The 20,566-nt window shown below is 33.5% G+C and overlaps 2 protein-coding genes across 3 annotated transcripts; one reads left to right on the forward strand and one right to left on the reverse strand.

The window, feature by feature from the left end:
- Nucleotides 1-739: 739 nt before the first annotated feature.
- On the reverse strand, nucleotides 740-3,540 carry LOC106670784 (pre-mRNA-splicing factor ISY1 homolog). Its single transcript, XM_014401373.2, has 6 exons — nucleotides 3,451-3,540; nucleotides 2,203-2,225; nucleotides 1,968-2,131; nucleotides 1,249-1,602; nucleotides 1,073-1,182; nucleotides 740-1,009 (listed from the first exon to the last, which is right to left on the reverse strand). Exons 1-6 carry the CDS (start codon nucleotides 3,451-3,453, stop codon nucleotides 842-844), a joined length of 822 nt encoding a protein of 273 aa, XP_014256859.1. The 5' UTR covers nucleotides 3,454-3,540; the 3' UTR covers nucleotides 740-841.
- Nucleotides 3,541-3,629: 89 nt separating this feature from the next.
- LOC106670781 (bromodomain adjacent to zinc finger domain protein 2B-like) lies at nucleotides 3,630-19,980 on the forward strand. 2 transcript variants are annotated; one of them, XM_014401371.2, is made up of 8 exons: nucleotides 3,630-4,076; nucleotides 11,890-11,967; nucleotides 12,563-12,801; nucleotides 16,079-16,634; nucleotides 16,699-16,836; nucleotides 16,899-17,705; nucleotides 17,776-17,941; nucleotides 19,673-19,980. In XM_014401371.2, the coding sequence occupies exons 4-7, from the start codon at nucleotides 16,086-16,088 to the stop codon at nucleotides 17,917-17,919; spliced, it is 1,638 nt and encodes a 545-aa protein (XP_014256857.1). In that variant the 5' UTR covers nucleotides 3,630-4,076; nucleotides 11,890-11,967; nucleotides 12,563-12,801; nucleotides 16,079-16,085; the 3' UTR covers nucleotides 17,920-17,941; nucleotides 19,673-19,980. The 2 variants fall into 2 exon arrangements, with proteins under 2 accessions (XP_014256857.1, XP_014256856.1); XM_014401370.2 differs by lacking the exon at nucleotides 11,890-11,967.
- The last annotated feature ends 586 nt before the right edge of the window (nucleotides 19,981-20,566 follow it).

Below are 20,566 nucleotides of genomic sequence, written 5' to 3' on the forward strand. Positions count from 1 at the left end.
GAAACCTGAAAGGCTGCGACCTTTTGGTTGTTAAGCCTTGAGTCTATAAAAGTCAACGGTGCAGCCCAGCCCCTTCAGACCGAAGCCCCTGCAAACCCTGGCGCCTTATTCCTCCTCTCAGAACTGATGCTTTTAATATTAATACTGCACGCAGGGTTTTATTGAGGAGGGCCGTGTCTAGTCATTATTGACACCTCCTCCAAGCTCACTGGAGATTCCTTTATCCCAGAACTTTCTTTGAAATTTAGTTCCTTTAATATTTAATTCAAATTCAATTCAGTAGGGTTTTTTTTTTTTTTTTTTTTTTTTTTTTTTTTTTTTTTTTTTTTTTTTTTTTTAAAGTGTAAAAAACTTAATTGTTGGATCACATGTCCGAACTGAATGTAAAGTTTTTCAAAGTCCTGAGGAAGGCGTCAAATATAGCTGAAAACTCGACAGCAGAAAAACATGTTGGTTTTTTTCACCTAGATGGCTTCATCCCTGATCACTTTACTTCAATATTTATCATGAAGGCCGATACTATACTCAACGATAAAAAAAACTTACTTTCACATTTACCAGGGTGCTATTCTGAGCAGTATGAGCTGATTTCTTCCAAGGCCATCTGAACACAGATTTGATCTTTTATGATGTTTTTTATAGTAAGTAGCTAGATCACAGCATCAACACAATTTTAAAAGAAACATTAAATTAAATCATAAAATAAATATTAAGGGTTTGATTAATTTATTAAAAATCATAAATTTCATTTTTATATTTTGCACAATATTAAATTAAATATTTACAAAAATATATACAATGTTGGTCAATTCTATTCATCCCCCACTTTTGTATTTACATTTCAGCTCTCTTCCTCGTCTTCCTCATCTGGTGCGTACCTGTCGAGCAGTTCTTGTTTTTTCTTTCGCAGTATGGCATCCTGGATGTCCTTCTGTGTCGGTACAGGAACATGGGCCTTGAACGATTCCAACGTCTTGGCTGTTATTTCTGAATCAGAATCGCTCGAACTCTACAAAATACGCATACACGTAAGTAAAATATATTAGTTAATACGCAAATGTATGAAACATACTTCATTCTTGTCGATTTTGTATATGTCTTCTTCTTCTTCGTTTTCTTCATTGTCCTCGCATAATTTCTTCTCTTTTTCCTTTGTCCATTTATCAACAGTTTTTTTAATAGCTAAAAGATTTATTAAAAAGTGATATAGTGATGTTACGCGTTAAAAATTATTATAATTTAACTAACCTTTCTTTTCTTCGGCTTCTTCTAACGGTATGAGTATGCCGTCGTCATCATCCATATAGCCATAGTAAGAGGCGTCGATGTCGCGCATCAGTTCACCCCTTGTCTTGTGTGGAGGAGGCGGTGGTGCCTGTTCGAACAGCTCTCGCACACCGGGCAGCTGCCTTGCCGCACCGAAGTATTTGTAGCCACGGTTGCCAGGGACTTCTTTGCCTTCGTGGTCCAGCATGCGCGGCCCGGTCCTTGAATGGTCCGGGCCGCCCAAGTCTCGTATCTGTGCTTCCCAGTGGCCCTTCTCTCTCAACAACTTGTTGATCTCGTCGTTCAAATCTCTGATTCGAAACTCGCCCAGCCCAGCTATTAAACAGATTGATTTAACAATTCAAATAAAAAAAAATTCAATTAATTGTTCTTTTCATAAAAGGTCTTGGATGAGATGAAAAAGTTAATATTACAACCATTAACTTAGTGTTACAAGTGGGGTTCGAACCCATGACCTTCGGCTCAATACGCCACTGTTCTAACCACTTGAGCTATCATGACAAGTGAATCATAGTTAGAGCAGCGGCGAATTGAGCTGAAGGTCATAGGTTTGAATCCCACTCGTGACACTAACTTTTACATCACAACCAAGACCTTAGACAAAAAGTACAATTAATTGAAATAAGTAATTTGGTCAATTAGACCACTAAACATAAATGGATTAATAATAATAATAATACCGTTCTGAATCTGTGAAACTTTCTTCGCTATTTCTCTTATAATCTGCATCCTCCATTTTTCACACTGAGGAAGGTCGTTGCAGTCGGTGGCGAGGAACGGCCTGCGTATCTTTGATGCATCACCTTCACCAAGTTGTGCGGCACGCCATCGCGCCAGCGTTGTCCTGTAAAAACAACCATAAAAATTGATCAAAATAAAAAAAAAAATAAAAAATAAATAAATAAATAAACTTACATGGCTTTTTCTGCATTCCTGGCCTGAAGAAGGAAAAAAGGTTTATATTTAGAAGAACAAATACATTTTAAAAATCATAAGCCACATATACATCTATTTTATGTAATTATTTGGAGATTGTGAGATGCAGTCTTGTACGTTGTAGGTTTTAGAAAAACTAATTATTCAGAAATTGTGAGATGCGGTCTGGTATGATGTAGGTTTCTAACAAACATTTTCTTTATCGTGCCAACATTTTGATCTTTATTGAGATCATCTTCAGGGCCTGGGATTTACAAACATTGTTTACATTTAACAAATACATGTAAAATGTGGAAAAAAGTTTCTACTCACTCAAAGTGTTTGTCTTCTGTGTAATTGTGCCATTCTTGCATGTCGTGTTGAGAGTGCCAGCGAGATATTGCTGTTTTATGTTTACATATGCTGGATTTTGAAGGGGTGGGGAAGTTAGTCGGTATAGAAAAGACATTTTTGTATAAGGTGTCGGCTTCTTCGAGGTGAAAAGAGCCAACGAAGGAAAAAATGTTGGTAATGGTTCGGCCAGATTATTCTTTCAGGATTATATAGAAGGGGATAAATAGGAAAAGGAAAGCTAAATTGTTGAAAAATTAGACTATGTGAAAAACGTTTGATGTATGGAATGTGATGTGATGATATATGTATGGGTTTTAGATAAAGTCTTTCTTGTGCCAACATTTCAATCTTTATTTAGATCATCTTCAGAGCCTGGGATTTACAAACATTGTTTGCGTTATACAAATTATATTATTATATCACATACTTTGACAGAGAACAAATACTTTGAATAAACCTACAACTTTTATATTGTGTATATCACTGTATAAATTCATTTTCACATCGTAGATGTATTTGTATCTTCCAGCCCTGAGGAAGATCTATATAAAAATCGAACGTTGGAACAATTAAGAAAATGTTTTTCCAAAACCTACATCACACAAGACAGCATCTCATGATCTCCAAATAATCATTAATTAACGGTCACTAAATACTACACATTTTATATAATACTGCTTTTAACGCTAATAATATTGACAATTTAAAGGCGTTATTATTTAAATTAATATCTAATTCGGATATGATTATTGTTATTATGTTTTCTTTGGTAGAGCTGATTGTCGAAACGATAAAAAGCAATTTAAAATGTTAAGTAGACATTTACAATTTAATATTTATTATTTACATACAAATCTAAATGTAATTTTATTTATAAAAATATATACAAATTACCATTGTGCCTGGTGATAAACAAAACTTAAAACGTGAGGAAACAGGTTTGTAAACTATTGTATCACAGTCATGGAAGGTTATCGCTTTAAGCTAATCATATAGGCATTGTTAATTAATTTATTTAAACTTTTTTTCTTTATAATTATTAAAGTTGAGTTGATTGAGTTTTTAAGTTTTTTGTAGTTGTTTTGAGGTTTTTATTTACTGTGACGTTTGGCTGCCCTTTAGAAGGGGTATACCGAGTCGGTAGCGCGCATTATTTAAATTTAAAAAAATCCCAAAACGAGCGGAAACGTGCCGGCCGGTGCCGCCGACGGTGCCGAGGGACGTTTTCGCCCGGCGGGCCGCCCTCCCTGAGAAAATCTGCCTCTCCTAGACGCCGGAACCGCCCCCGAGCCCTGGCCGAGTCGGGGATTTCGGACTGGACAGACGGCCGCGGCGGACATGTTGCCTCGCCGCCCAGCCTAGCCGCTTACCAAGCCGGGAGGAGGTGCCGAGTTCGGCCCGTTCTCTTCCAGGGTGCCGCAGGATGGGGTTCGGAACGGGAGGAAAAGAGCGAGAACAAACGGACCAGGACGGGCCAACATCGTCCTCGGCCCCCGAGGCCGGCCTGCACGACAAACCGAGTATGAAAACACAAAAATAAAATACGAAAAATCCTTGACCATTTGTTATATCACTTAATTAAGGCAAACAATAAGTATTAAACAAAATAATTTATCAATTTTATTTATTTTAAAACAAACAAATTAACCCACCAAACTTTTTTTAAATTTTAAATTTTTTTAAAATAATTCATTAATAAAACAATTTAAACTTATTCACACCCCCATATTTTCCGATTTTCACTTACGACTTCTTTCTCAATGGCTTCACCGCACAAACAGCGAGAGAGGTCGGAAGAAAGTCTGAAAATTATAAGATCATGAAGAGGTGAGCGAATAGAGAGAAAGTACGAGTCGGTAACATGAGAGGGTTAAGAGACATAGAGCGTTCATGGTATGAGTGATAGTGTCGAGAAGGCTTGGTAAAAAGTGTACCTGTCAAATAGTGTAAATGAGTGCGATTACAGTATCACATGATGAGTATGAAACAGAACAGACAGTATCACTGATCTTTCTTCTATATCACAGATTGTATAAGGAAATTATAGCTCCATAACCGAATATGAGTCAGAAGCTGGCATTTACCAAAGACTTGAATTCATTTAAGGCTTGTGCAATATGTCACCGTCTTTCAAGCGGAAACTGTGGCTATAAGGAGATAAAAAGGCTGGGGATCATCAATAGAATAGCCATCTTCCTGGACAATCAGATAAATGAAGTCTAGAATCATTTGGGACTGCATTAGAGTCAGAGACAGTCAGACATTGTGGAAAATAACTTGTCTGGTTGCTAGGGCAGAGGGGAAATGAAAAGGCCGTTAAATTGGCCAAGGAAGTTCAGTGATGACACTTGACAATGGCCCTGAACCCTTTTATGGCTTACCAAACTGCCAAAAATGCGGCTCCATTAGACAATGGATTAATAATAAGTCCTTCGCTCAATGGGAATATAGCCCAGGACAAAGGTGTGTAAAAAAGTTTATCAAAGGGCCGTCACAGAAACTAACAGCAGAACTATTAAATCTAGGATGTGCCAGTGCTAGAATAATAGTTGGACTGCCAACTGGATACTACAGACTCCATAGGCTTAGACTCGACAGAAAAAAATAAAGAAGAAAAAAGTGGAACACATCCTCTGTTGGTGCGAAGGCCTATGTAGGTGAGATTCCTAATCCTGAGAGAGCACATGCCAGGGCCTGAAGGATACACATGGACGCCCTTGAAAAAGCTTTGGGGTCTGGTAAAAAGCCTCAAGCTGAATGAAGAGAAAAAAAGGAGATGCACAATAGACCAATACTGGTCGTGGTGGACAGGCCATAAAGAGGCCAGCTCTTATATAATCTAGTCTAATCAGGAAATTGATATATACAAATTATTATTCTTGTCTTTGTCAAAAAGTCTTTCACATCTTTGTTGATTATCTGGCTTGTACCAGTCATCGTTGTGTTAACATACCAGCCTTTTTTAGAGTATAACGTTTTATATAGAGAGAGAAATATAAGAAGAAAAGTGTGATGGAGGAAAAGACATTAAATTGGATTATTATAACAGAGGAAAAAAGTATAGAGAAAGTCTAGAAGAAGAAATATACAAAACTTGATTACTAAAGATAAAGATTAATAAGCCAGAGAGAGTCTTGGTTTATTTTTATTTATACTATGTGTCTATTATTATGACATTGTCGTCCTTTCCAACATACACAGTACCTTTGTACATAACTTTTGTTTTTTTAGGTTGCTTTATTTTATGGAATTGTTAGTTAATTATGGAATAATTAATAATTAAGTTATTAAGTTAATAATTAACATGGAATTGTTACGACTAATCCATCATATTCAAATTTATTGGTTAAAGTCAGATTAATTTGTGCAGATGCAATTAATGTAAAATATGAATATTAATGTTGTGCTTCTGTATTTTTTATAAATAATATTTGCTATTGATTCCCGATACGCCCAAAGTAAAATGTTTTTACTTTATTTAAAAATTACACATGGAAATGTCTGACATTAACCAAAATTTTTTTTTAATATTTCACATGAAATTAAACATTTTACAATTCAATTTAGAACAAAATAATGCAATTTGCAATTTTTCAGTGCTTAAATTTCATTAATCGTCGTAGGTAGTTATAGATGATACTATGGAATTGGCTTCCCCAGGAAGTACTGCTTCCTCACTGGCTTGTTTCAAGTCCATGGCATCTGAGTTTTTAAAAACAACATAAATCATCTCCTTTTCTTCCCTCTTCCTTTTGTTTTCCTGTTACTCTTTTTCTCTTTCTGCTTTTCTTTCATAATATGGTTTTATCATTCGATTATTAATGATCAATATTTTAAAGAGTATATTATTGTCTTTATATTTTTTGTACATTTTATTGCATGTTTTACTATTATTTTTGTTATTATTATTTTGTTATGTTCATAAAACTTAATTTATTTTTAATATAAGTATATATAAGGAGCATAAAGCTGTATTTGTACCTTTAAAATAAATAAATTAGACCTCTGAGAGAATTTATGCATTAAAAAGTAGTGTGCATAATTGTCAGAGAGGATCCTAAATTTGTACTTATAGAAAAAAGTTCAGGTCTCTCTCTCTCTCTCTCTCTCTCTCTCTCTCTCTCTCTCTCTCTCTCTCTCTCTCTCATCACTTTTCACTGTATATACTTGCAAATTGACCGATCTCACCTCTACCTGAGGTGGGAATGCCCATCAACCTTAATCCCTGATGAGGTTCCCTGATGAAAAGAGAGAAGTATATATTTTATTATATATTATATTTTATGATTTAAAACAATCTACAAAATTATTGCCTTTAATTTGTTTAAATGTATTAAAATTTAGATGAAAAAAATCAATATTTGGATATATTTTATTTCCTTTCTCACAATTCTATTTATTGGTGAATAAAATATGTAATTTGTTTTACAAAAAGGTACACTAAACTTAAATTAATGCCTCATAGCATGTATTGTTGGGACATTGAAAGTGATACATGAAATGAGGTCAGTAAAAATTAGTTGACCATTGATTTTATTGTAAAGAAATACTAGATCCCTTCTGTCAGCTAGTGGTGGAAGATTATAGAGAGAGAAAAAGACAGTTCTGAAACGAAAGGAGAGGAAATTGAAAATGAAGGATTCTAATAAATTTATTTTGAACTTTATCTAAATATTCGGAATGAGAAGAAAAATGTGGATTCCATACAACAGTAGAAAATTCGAGGATAGGACGAATGAGAATGAAAAACCTATGTCGATGATGAATTGGGATTATGAAAATTACGAGTGTTTCTTATAATAAAACCCAAAATTTTAAGACCTTTTTTAAATTGACTTTGATAAAATGCTCCTTATTCCAATTTGCTATTAAACAAGACCCAGACACAGGATACTCTGTTTATTGTGGTCTTGTCAAGAGAACAATTATGTAGAATGGTGTTGGAAGAACGATTTAAATTTGAATAGTTAATTTGATGTTATGTTTATCGATAGATTGCTGCAAGAGAAGAGAGTCTTGTGTTGATTTTATAGATAGGAAATCAGCATATAACATAAATGGTGTGCTAAGGCCAGGTTATTTATAAAGATTAAAAATAATAAGGCCGAAATGTGATCCCTGAGGTACACCAGACATAACTGAAATTTGTTCCCTTCAAATTTAAAAATGTTATTTATTTTGCTCTGTTCCAACTCTCTCACTCACTGGCTTGTGTTTTTTTTCTTGCTCTCGTACAGTATTTGCGTTTTTATTGCCTCTTCTTCTTAAATTAAAAAAAAAAAAGAAATATACTATATAAATACTGAAGAATATTGTTATGTAATATATTATACATTATTGTTTAAATATTAAAAAAAAGGGAAAATATATCGTCGAAACGTTGGCATTGATAAAAGAGCATTGTTTGTTTTATTACCATTTATTTTATTTTTATTTTACCACAACCTAATCCACAAGACTACATTGCATGCTATTACTAATGGCTGGTCGATTGTGTAGAAGATAGAAAAATATTTTTTTTTAATCAACGAAATTGGGTCTTCAGAATACTTTTTACAATTACTGTTTTCTACTATATTTTTAACCACATCAAAGTGAAATCTTACGTTATTTTTCTCTCTTCCAAAAAAAATGTATAAGTGTGTGTTTCATACTTTTGTACTTTTTTTGTTATTACTTTTGTTGAAGTCGGCCCTGAAGATGACCCAAATAAATGTCAAAACGTTGACAGAAAAATGAAAAAATTTCTAAACTACCTCATTTTTGATCTCATGACTTAAACAAAAAATGTATAAGCATGAGTATTTCTAACCATGAGACTTTTTAAGGCTCTGTCACTCCTTATCCAACTTTTTATTTTATTTATTACTGTTTTCAGTATTGTAAGCATTGACCACTTTTTCATTTACAAACTAACTGGATCGAGAGGTACGGTCTTGAAGAAGAAAGCAAATTTAGTTGCTCTTGCCAAGCTTTCAACCTATGTTAAAGTGTTGATTCAGGGCAAAACAATCTTAAATATTCCTACAGATTGACATATTTAAGTTTTTACTACTCAAATTTCCTTGACAGATTCAGTCCCAACATTACCAAGGGCTGTAACAATTTGGGAATGTTGGGTCTTCAAGAAAATTTGAGATCGCCTGTAAAAACTTAAAGGTTGTTTTGACCTGGTGATGACCTTAAGCAAGGTCAAAACTTAGCAGTAGCTTTTCTCATTCAATATTTTTCACCGAATGTTCTGTGGCGTAATTAATTTCTTTTCTCTCGGTTTGTCTATTCACCTTCTTAGACTGTATTTCATTAATTCTATAACTTGTCAATTTTTGTCTGTACTCATTCAATTCAAAATGTATTTCTTGTTCTTACATCTCTTACTCTCTCGCCAACTAACTCCTATTTCTTGCACTTTCTATGCTCTATTTGTTTGCGCATCTGAAATAAATATGTATTTGTAAATATATATATATATTTTTTTTTTAAAATAATTGTTTAGTTGAAAGAATGGTTGTATATGCTTGGAATTTGCCGTTTTATTTATATTTTTTATTGATCAAGAAAAAACATGCACCATACATGGATATAACATATTGATAAAACAATTATGCAAATAAAATAAACAAATATATTTTTAACGGAAGCTTTATTTCAAGAAATAAAAATTAAATTTCTAATTGATTTATAAAATTAATAAACAGTCTCTGAGGTCTTCTTCTAAAACTGTTGTTCAGAGACCAGCTATCCTCGACCATAGCACACTGCCGGGATAATTAGGGGTGTTCTATGTCTTTCATAAAGTGGGCATTCTATGATGAAATGAAAGAAAGTTTACACAACAGCCTGGCTTTGCAGTTGCCACAACCTGGTAACACTTGCTTACGTTTCTGTGTTCTGTGTAATTTTTTTTTTTTTTTTTTTTTTTTTTTAATTGAGAGTAGATACTGCCAGGTCTACCTGCCCTTCTGTGAGGTACAACTGTTGTCTCTTCCCGCTCATCAACGGCTGAGTGTATCTCATCTGGTACTCTTGGGACATTTGCAGCACTTTATTTTGGCATGTTCATCCTTCTCAGCTTCTTTAGCCAAACAGTTTGCATCATCATCACTGTTTATTCCTACATTCGACCCAATGGAAAATTGCCTCTCCACCCATTTCATTAACAGTGATCAGCTCTTTCCGTATGCTTTCTACAAGAAAATGACATTTCCTGGGATTTTTAAAGCAAACACGAATATCTGGCTGTCATTCAAAAAATATTTTTTCTAATTGGCGTAGATGTTTAGCTTGTTTTTGCGTTAGTTCCAATAGATACCTTTTAGAACTTAGAAATTCCGCCTTGTTGTTGGAGCATCCTCAAGACTATACTTTCCAAATGCTATTTTCATGTTCACTGCATAATTGCTGTATACAACATTGCCAGGTGATGAAAATGGTTTTCAGCAATCAGGAGTCTTGTCAGATGTATTTCCATGCTATTTTGTGTTGTCATGTTTGATTAGATGTGGTAGCAACCAAACTACATAACCGAAACTCTGTCAGAAGATTAAAAAGAACAAAGCCATATAAACTAGTTTAGTTAAAAAATAGTGAAATGTAAATCTTATTGTACCAACAGGTTTATAACCATTTATTTATTCTATATATATTTTGTTGAAATTGTGAGGAGCAGTCAAGAATGAGGTAGTTTAGAAAAACACTTTTTTTATTTTTTTAAATTTTGCCGATGTTTCAAACTTTATTCGGGTCATCTTCAGGACTTACAAAACATACGTTGATTGGAAAAAGTACAATTTAAGATTTAAATATAAATTTTGAACCAAGTATTTCATACTCACATAAAGTGTGGTGCTATTCTTGTGGCGTCATGGTTTTGTGCGAAAGCGCGAAACAACCCAAAACCAATATGACAAGAAGCAAGAAATAGCACCACAATTTATGTGAGTATGAAATACTTGATAATGTTCTCTTGGTCATTATCAGAGATATGATCAAATAAAATATTTTTAATTTTAAATCTTTGCCTAGCTTATGTCATTTTCTTATATATATTAGACATTAAATAGGCCAAAATTAAAATGTATAATATATCCATTTGTGGAGCCCTGAAGAAGGTACAATAAAGTTCCGAAAGCTAGGCGAAGATTTAAAACTAAAATATTTTATTCGATCATATCCCTGATAATAACCAAGAGAACATAATCTGCATAAGGGTCTATAAATCTAAAAAACATGAAACACTTGGTTCAAAATTTATATTTACATCTTAAATTGTATTTTTTCCAATCGGCATATATTTTGTAATTTACACAGGCCCTGAATAATATAATAATAATAGTATACTTTATTATTTGTATAGTACATAACAATTAAACACAATTAATTAAGTATTATACAGCATGGAAAAAGAAAATCCCTAGGTCATTGGCTAATATAAAGAAGTGATAGTGCCCTCTTTTTTACAATTAACGGAAAAAGTAAGAATTACTTAATAAGGAAAACAGTTAAAGAAAACAATGATGATAAAAGAAAAACAAAGATTCATTAGAAATTCCTTTTTTCCTAAAGTATTTTGCCAAACCATCTGACCCTGAACTCTCATAAAATAGTGCACACTGTCACATAGTCCTCTATTTCCTTCCTATTACACATAGAATATAAATGTCTTTGTTCAGAACGGTTGATATTATAATTCAAACCCAAAATTGTCCTCTAAGTTTAAAAATTACACACATAAAATTAAAACTATTGTTATCAGAAATATAATGATTGTATCCTAGTTCTGAATTCAAATCCTAGTACAAACTATGGAAAAGAGATTGTTGCGCTTTTTACATTTGACTATTTTTATTTAAATAATCAAAAGCTCCAAGTTGCAGACGATTACAAGCACTTACGAACTCTTTGTACCACAGTTTCTTCTTTTGATTTACCTCGGGCAATCTAAAATCCAGTAATGATAAAACTTTTCCAATGTACTTATAATGCAAATGGAGAGGAATTTTGAATATTGGATAATGATTATGACAACAGTGTCAAATAAAGAGTCGTTAATTATAATTCGCTGTTTAAAAACAATCATAGAAAATAAATTTGGATTGGAAGATAAGAAGATCTACATTTAAGCAAACAGTGAGAAATACACAACTAGTATTATAATGTCCCCCATGCTAATAAAACAATGAAATTATTAACTTTAAATATATACAAATATATGCGCTGAAGATGATCCGAATAAAAGTCGAAACGTCGGCAAAAAAAGGTGTTTTTTTAAACAATACTTTTCCAATATAGCAGTTATTTTAACATGTTTTATGTTTTTTGTTTGTTTTGCAGGTACCATTCAAGGTGTTAATTGAAGGGGTGATGAAATTGTACATATTGGTGCAAAAATAAAACAACTTTTTATAAATGGTAAAACATCTAAAATATCAAAAAAAAAATTCAAAACAGTAGTTGTTTTAACTTTAAGTTTTATTTTCTTGACCGCACCTCATGAATCCAACAAATTTTTAAAACTGGTCACTAAAAAAACACAATATATACAAAGATGTAACAGATTTTGTGCCTTGACAATTAATTAAAACATCATTTCAAGTAATTTGATGCAGGTTTCATAATAGAGTATGTCAAAATTTTCCAATGTATTTGTAGTGCAAATACTATACTCATAAAAATCAGAGCTAAGCCTGTTTCTAAATATATAATATAATTTGGTGTATTATATGGGAGATTAAATAATCTATTATATTATTGTATATTAAATAATATTAATTATTGTATAAATATATTATTTAGACAATATTAATAATATTATTAATATAATTATAATTATTATTATAATTATATTAATATAAAATTATTTTCTTAATAGGCCAGTTTTAATTAATTAATTTTAAAATTTATTAAGGGAAAAAGAGCGAGATTAGCTGTCAAATCTCATTTGTTTAATTTTTTGTTTGTTTTGAATATTGGCGGTTTTTAATGTTTACGTTATGTCCTTGAATAGGCAACTGCTCCTCGCGGTTCGGACACGTTTTAGATGAGCGATGCCGGCGCCCTCCGTCGGGTCGTCGCCCTCGACACCGCCGCCATCTTCGCCGAGCCGTTCAGAGACGAGAAAGCCCGGCTCTCAGTCCGACACCGTTTTTAAACCTCATCCTCCGGACGACAATCGGCTCCCCGGGTGTAAAAAGCCGCCAGACACCGGGAACAAGGCCTGCGATCGACGACCAACGCGGAAACCGGGTGAGTCGTCTCTCTATTTACAAACTAAGTCGCGTTACGCACTCTTCCCGCCGTCGGTTCCGTACAGAGCCGGCAAGCCGCGACTTTCAAACCCGGACCTTTCTTTCCACACAAATTCATTTCCCCTTTTGATTATATGTTTTAAATCTTTAAAATAAAATGTTCAATTATTAAAATAAAAAATCACTATTTTTCAATGATAATGAACGCTAAGGTTATATTGTTTTGGTTTAGCCTAGGCGGGAAGACACTTCAAGGTCAGCGTTGCTAAGGCAACCCAATAAACTTTACCGACCCCTCCCCCTTTTGTTAATAAGTCAAAACAATTCCCTCCATTACTTTAAAAAAATCTCATCCATTAAACCCACTGAAAAATTTCTCCGTATAAAAAACCCTCTCTCATTAACAGAAGAAAAACCACCCTTTCCGACACGCATTAAAAAAAAATTGTTCAAAACAAAATTCCGTCGCGTAACATAATTTTTCCAATTGTACACCAAATTTTCAAGTTTTTGCTTTTATTAAAAGGTATTCTGTTTGTGTGAAAACGTAAATAGGCTTTTCTGTTATTGATTTTTTTGGAGGGCTTTTGGTTTGGGATCACGGCGCTGTGCGGCACCACGCTCTCCCCCTCGTACCTTCCTAAACCCCCCTCCCCCCTCCAAGGGAATTAATTATAATTTTCCACCAGGAGAATTAATCTTTTTTCTTTTAAATTGAGTTTTTTTGTTTAAATTATTTTTTGACTTAACGAGATCTCACTTCTTCCGTCGGTTTTTTTTTTTTTTTTTTTTTTTTTTTGCGGGAATTTCACCCCCTTTTTTTATTGGGTTCCGTTAGCCTGGCCTTAGTAACGTCTTATCCACTTTTAAAAATATTCACCACTTTTCAATTTTTTTAAAAGGAAAATTAGATTGAAAAGAAATATTAAACTGAATTTAAAGTTAAAAATAAAATTGCATAGAATGCTCTCTAAATCATCCTAACTATTTCTTATCCTATTTATTTCTTCAAGGGTATTATTCAAATTACTGAAACATTCGGACTTACACATACATATGTTAAAAAAATTAATTAATTAAAAAAGTATTATTCCATATACAAAATGTTAACTCAAAGTACGTATATACTGTAAATTTTTCTTCAAACAATCAGTTCAAAATATAGAACATTTTGTTAAATAGAATAATTTTTTCGTACATGTATTTTTTTTAACACCTTCTGTTATACAAATACACCTCTGCAGCAATTAATTCGGATTTCACTGAAAAAATCGAATTACTGAGGGGGCTAAAATAATACATACATATGCACACAAAAAAATTAACTAATTTAAAAAACATTATTCTGTTTACAAAATGTTAAACCTAAAATGCATGCATAATGTACTTTTTTTCTTCGAACAATCAGTTTAAAAAAATTAACATTTTGTTAAATAGAAGAATTTTTTTGTTCATATGTATGTATTTTTTTAACACCTTCTGTAATACGAATACATCTCTGTAGCAATTAATTCGGATTTTGCTGAAAAAATTCGAACTACAGAGGGTATTAAAAAATAAGTACGTATGTACAGAAAAAAATTAATTTATAACAAAAAACTTATTCCACACACAAAATATTAAACCTATTGTAGTACATATATGCTGTAAAATTTTCTTCAAACAATTAGTATAAAAAAATTAACATTTTGTTAAATAGAAGAATATACAAAACGTTACAGCTATTACAAAACATATATACTGTAAATTTTTTGTACAGTCGGTTTAACAACGTTTTGTTAAATAGAACAATTTTTTTGTACATATGTACCTATTTTTTTAACACCCTCTGTAATCCGAATTTTTCAATAATCTCAATACACACGGGCATAGAGGGTGTATAAAAAATATATGTATGTACACAAAAAAATTAATAAATTAAAAAAACTTGTTATTCCTTATACAAAAGGTTAAACCTTCTACAATACTGTAAATTGTTCTTCAAACAATCACTATTAAATAAATAAAGTAAAATAAAGAAAAAAATACATACTTAGCATTTTTTTAAATGGACGATTTTTTTTTGTACATATGCATATATTTTTTTAACCCTCTCTGTAATCCGAATTTTTCAGTAATCTGAATAACCCCCACACACAGCAATTAGTTTGGATAACAAAAAATTCGGATTACAGAGTGTGTTGAAAAATATTGTACTTATGTACAAAAAAAAAAAAAAAAAAAAAAAACTTTTTTAACAAAACTTTTATTATTACTTTTTAAATACTGGTTGAAGAAAAATGTACAATAATGTGTATTATAAAAAGGTTTAACATTTCATGTATGGAATAATTTTTTTATTGTTTGCTTTTTATTTATTTATTATAAATAAATAAATACCCCTGCAGCAATTAGTTTTGATTACTGAGAAATTCGAACTAAAGAGGATGTTAACAAAAAATTATTGTTCCATATACAAAATGTTATACATCTTACAGGCTGAAGATGATTATAAAATAATTGGAAAGCTTCCCATGTAAATAATCCTGCTGGAACTAAAGGCATATATTTATTTATAAAAAACACCATTATGGAGTTCCACACTCAACATCTTTATTATAATACTGTAATATTTTTTCTTCAAAAATCACTTTTTTTTTTAAATTACTTAACATTTTGTTACCTAAACATTTTTTTTTTACATATGTATATATTTTTTTAACACCCTCTGTAATCTCAATTATTCAAACTAATTGCTGAAGGGGTGTTCATACATGTGTTACTCCATATATAAAAGGGTTGATGTTGCTATGGTTTCCACATGACTGAATCCATTCGCCATTGATGAGGATGAGCCCAAGGATGGCTAATATGTTGGCAACCAACATTCGTCCCAGTATATTCATTGTCTTTGATTAAACATAGTGTGTATGCACCTTTAAAAGAAGTTCCTGCGATTTTTAATAATAAAATTTGGTGCTATTTTGTTTTGTCATTCCTCTTTGTTTTACCTCTTGTAAATATTGTTCTTGTAAAACATTTCTCACCTCATCGTTATAGGATGTAGGACAGTCAAAGCCTTTCTTGCGATGTTCTCCAGGCTGTTTGCCTAGTCACGCAACACCCATCAATTCCTGAGAGGCTTCCATTACACAGCCCCCCCCCCCAGTTGTCAAGCATTAGATTTACAGCCTATCCTAAAAAAATCAAAAAAATCTTTAAACTATTGCTTCATTAACTATTAGTTCAACTTATTTACTTTATTTCATGTTAATTAATTTGTTTTTCTCTCCCAGGTTTAAAATGGATATGTATTTTGAGACTAATAGTGACATGCTGTCGCTGAATGAGATGCTGGAGGGAGATATGAAGTACTCGCTTGAATTCGAGGTCGACCTGATGAAAGAAAATGGCCTCGGCTGCATCAATGGCGGCATTGGCGGTGGGTTCAACGACGACTGGCACGACTGGACTGAACAGTCGACACAGAACCTTTCGCTCGACCTGCTCGCTGTCGACGCCGGGCCGGGCCTCATGGTCAATCCGAAGCTTGTTATACCAGTCAAGCCATACTCTCACTACAACGTCGAAGTCAACGACAGCCTAAAGGCCAAGAAGATGTTGAATGCTGTTGAGACTCGAACGGAGAAGAAAATGGCCGAAGAGGAAGAGGAGGATGATGAAGAGGTTGAAGACGATGAGGAAGAAGGCGAAGAAGAGGAAGACGATGATGAGGAAGAGGATGATGAGGAGGAGGAGGAGGAGGAAGAAAACGAGGATGAAGAGGAAGATATGGAAGTCGAGCCAAAAACGTCAAACATCACACAACCTCAACACAGCAATTGGAACAACGTAAGAAATTTAATCTCCAAAATATTTATTTGTTTATTCTTATTTGTACTTCTTATTTTTTTAGATTTTAAAGACTAGAGAAGGAAAAGACTCATCGGGACGGCAAGAACAAATGGAAGAAATAAAACATTCACCTTTCCCGATTAGGCCAAAGCCGGTCGAGAATGGCATAAAAGTGTCAGGTGGAAAGCCGATATCAATGGTTTGTTGATTTTTTAATTTTTACTATTATTATTTTTTTTAATAATGATTTTTGTCTTGTAGATGATTAAACCAAAAAGGCCACAATTGAAGATGCAACCAACGTATATTAAAGTGAATCAGGTGGAGTCTCTTATCAAACAGCACAGTCAGAACCAGAAGGCGAAAAAGATGGCTCAGATGGCAAAATCGACGCGTTACCTTGAAGACTACCCAAAGCCAGCGTACTCGTACTCATGCCTGATAGCCATGGCGCTTAAGAATTCGAGGACGGGCAGCCTCCCGGTGTCAGAAATCTACAATTTCATGTGCGAACACTTTCCTTACTTCATATCGGCGCCGTCCGGCTGGAAGAACTCCGTGAGGCACAACCTTTCGCTCAACAAGTGTTTCGAAAAGATTGAAAAAGGCAATCCAGGAGGAGGCGGATGCCGGAAGGGCTGCCTTTGGGCGATGAACCCGGCCAAGATCTCGAAGATGGACGACGAGGTGGCAAAGTGGTCGAGGAAAGACCCGAAAGGTATAAGGCGGGCGATGCGTTACCCAGATTATCTTGAGAAGTTGGAGCGCGGAGATTTGAAGCTAAAGCCTGTCGGGAACCGCAAGGATTACATCGAGCTCATCGACGGTTGCGACGAGGACTACATCGAAGAGATTGAGGAAGTCAACGATGAAGATGAAGAAGAAGAGGATGATGATGATGATGATGACAATGGAGATGAAGACGCAGAGGAGTCTGAAGAAGAAGACGAAGAAAATGACAGGACGGTAGTGCAGGTTGGAGACACCGATTCCGAAGACGAAGGCGAAGTCCCACCATCCCTCAAACCCTTCGACTCCAGGCTAGCCGACATGGACCTCGGAATCGACGTAAGGAATTATAGGAAGAAATTACATTTATATAATATAATATATTTTATTTTGTCAAATTAAATAACAGATCCCTGAGGACATGTACAAAGAGCTGGACCTCCTTCAGGAAGTGATGAAAGAAGAGGACATCTACCGGTCAGCCAAGAGGCAAAGGCTGCACACGGTCACGATATCGCCAGCGCTTCAGAGACAGTCTGTGAAACCTGTGTGATACAAATTTTTTTTACCCTTAAGTGAGTATTTTTCAGTTAATTTCTCTTGTCTTTTTTCAAATCTTTGCATTCTAGTTTACACCTGCACAAATAGTTATCAACAATTACGTAATAATTGAGAATACAGGGTGTCAGACTACTTGCATCACATACAGTTGGCCCCGTTGCTATGTGGAGAAGGGTAGGAAATTGTTGAGCCACGGTATTTTTGGTAAGGGATAAATACCGAAACGGGGGGGGGAAGGAATAGGGTTAAAGAAAGGAAAGGAGAGAAGAAGGAAACTAAAAAGAGAAAAAGAAATAATACCGGAGTTAGGAGTTGAACCCACAAATTTCGAGACCCAAGGCGGTGATTGTTACCACTAGGCCATAGGCGCCAATCGAGCCTTGCCGCATCCAGCCGGCTCATCCGATCTGTGCCCGTGATCCCAATCGAAACTGGGGCCAAATTCAATCTCCGGACTAATAGAAAAAGAGAAAGAATGAGATACCACTGCCCCACTCATAATGGGTATTGTGAGGGGCACTATTAACAAATCAGCGTTAATGGCTGGTTGAAAAAAACAAAAAACAAATTGTCATTAATGACGGGTTGTAAAAAAATTAAATAAATAAATAAAATAATAAAAAAATAAACAAGAGAAATCCATATACAACTTATAATTATTCAGTAGAATTATGTTATAAAAAAAGGAGAAAACATGAACAAAGTAAATAAACCTACCCTTCGCCGGCCTTTAACTTATCCACAAAATCATAAAGGTTAAATCCTACATTTATAAACTAAAATACCTTAATTTAAATTAACACGTAAACTTGAAATTTTTATTTCTAAACAGCTATATGTATATACAAAAGGAACAAACAGTTCAACGATCCATGCAGAGTAACGTTCGGACAGCAGCCTTGGTCGGTGAAAAGCTCCATCCTCATTGACCCGAAATCCTCTGGCAAATCTTACCATCGACTCGACTGAGGGAAGAAGGCTGGGTCTTCTGAGATGAAATCCATGGGCTGTTCACGCTTTCTTGCTCGTCAAGTCCTCTCTCTCCTCTCTGACATGTTGTGGGCCTCGACGCCCACGCTCGTGCTGTCTCCTGACACTCACAGCTTTCACGCCAAAGTTTAAATTTTCACAAGCTTAAATAAAAACTCGGATATTTCTTTTTTTCCACACGCAGGCACAGGCAAGCCATTATTACTTTCCTTTAAATAAACGTAATATGACAAATAAATTTCCCTGTACAACTGTCTGATCATCAGCTGTAAGGGAGGAATTTCAATTTTTCAACGATTTTGTGAACAACACCGTTGAAATAAACTTTAAATTCCACCCTTTGTCAGACCCGTGAATTATTTTCCTAGCATCCTAGAAGTCACTTGAAATATGGGAAAAAATGATTTTCTGAATTCATTTATTTTTTAATGCCTTTGCGAATTCAAGGAAGCAGCAAATTTTACAAAAAAAAAAAAAAATCCTCCATTTAATATTCTTTTCAACTGTGTAATTACTTTTTGAAGTGAAACTTCCTTACACTCAATAGAGTAAAATCATTCAATGTGATGAAAAAAGTGAATGCCACTCTACGCAGGCGCTGACAACTGTTTCTCACTTTATAAAAAGATAGTTTCTACTTACAGTTAGTTGTTTTCGACACTCTGGATTTCAAGCTTATAGCATTATATATAAAATGCACAGATGTTTACATACTCTGATTAACTTATATTCATTCTCTTTCTTCTCTGTTCCAGGTACATTTTACCAGATGGTATAAAAAAAAGTGAAAAATAAAAATTAAAAAAAAAAAAAAAAAGGACCGACTGGGAATATGATGACGACGACAACTTACGCGTGTAAGAGAACACAAATACTTCTCCTTCATAAAAAAAGCAAACAAATTTAAATAAGCATCCCCTCACCTCCACTGTACAAACATAAATCAACTACGCTGAGTTGAATTTTATCTTCATTGTCCTTGTTTTTCTTTTTTTGTTAAAATTTTTATATTTAAAGGGGGAAAAAATGAAAAGGAAAGATAGGCAAAGAATTTGGGTTTGGATTAAAGAAAGTGAAAAAAAAGAAGTTAAAATCCCAGTTTGCCACCCCACCTTCTCTTATCACCCTTAAATTAGTCGTATCCATTTAAAATTTCTTGACTTTTTAAATTTAAATTGATCAATTTGACAAAGAAAAAGTATTAATTATTTTATAATTTTTTTAAACTAGAAAAAATTATTGAAAAAAATTCCATTTTACAAAAAAGGGAAAAAAAATTTTTTTTGTAAAATATAAATTTTTTTCGTATGTTTTTTGAGACTGACTTATTTGTTAAGACAGGTCAATATTAATTTTTTTAAACAAACATATATATATATATATATATATATAAAATGTTTACACATACATATATATTAAATGAAATGAAAATGTTTTCCTCTTAGGATTAAATTAAATGTAATTAATTATTAATTATTGAGCCTGAGCCTACGATAATTTTTTTTTGTAGACCTTTTTGAATTGGACAAATCTGAGCTTGTGATTTTTTAAAAAAAATCTTAATCGAAAAAGAAAAAAATCACGATTTTCGATTTTATTATTTCTACCCCATGCTGTTCCTTTAGGCGTATGACATTGCAAGGCTCGCT

The sequence above is a fragment of the Cimex lectularius genome, unplaced genomic scaffold (genome assembly GCF_000648675.2).
Source record: "Cimex lectularius strain Harlan isolate CLEC.00 unplaced genomic scaffold, Clec_2.1 scaffold21, whole genome shotgun sequence".
NCBI lineage: Eukaryota > Metazoa > Arthropoda > Insecta > Hemiptera > Cimicidae > Cimex > Cimex lectularius.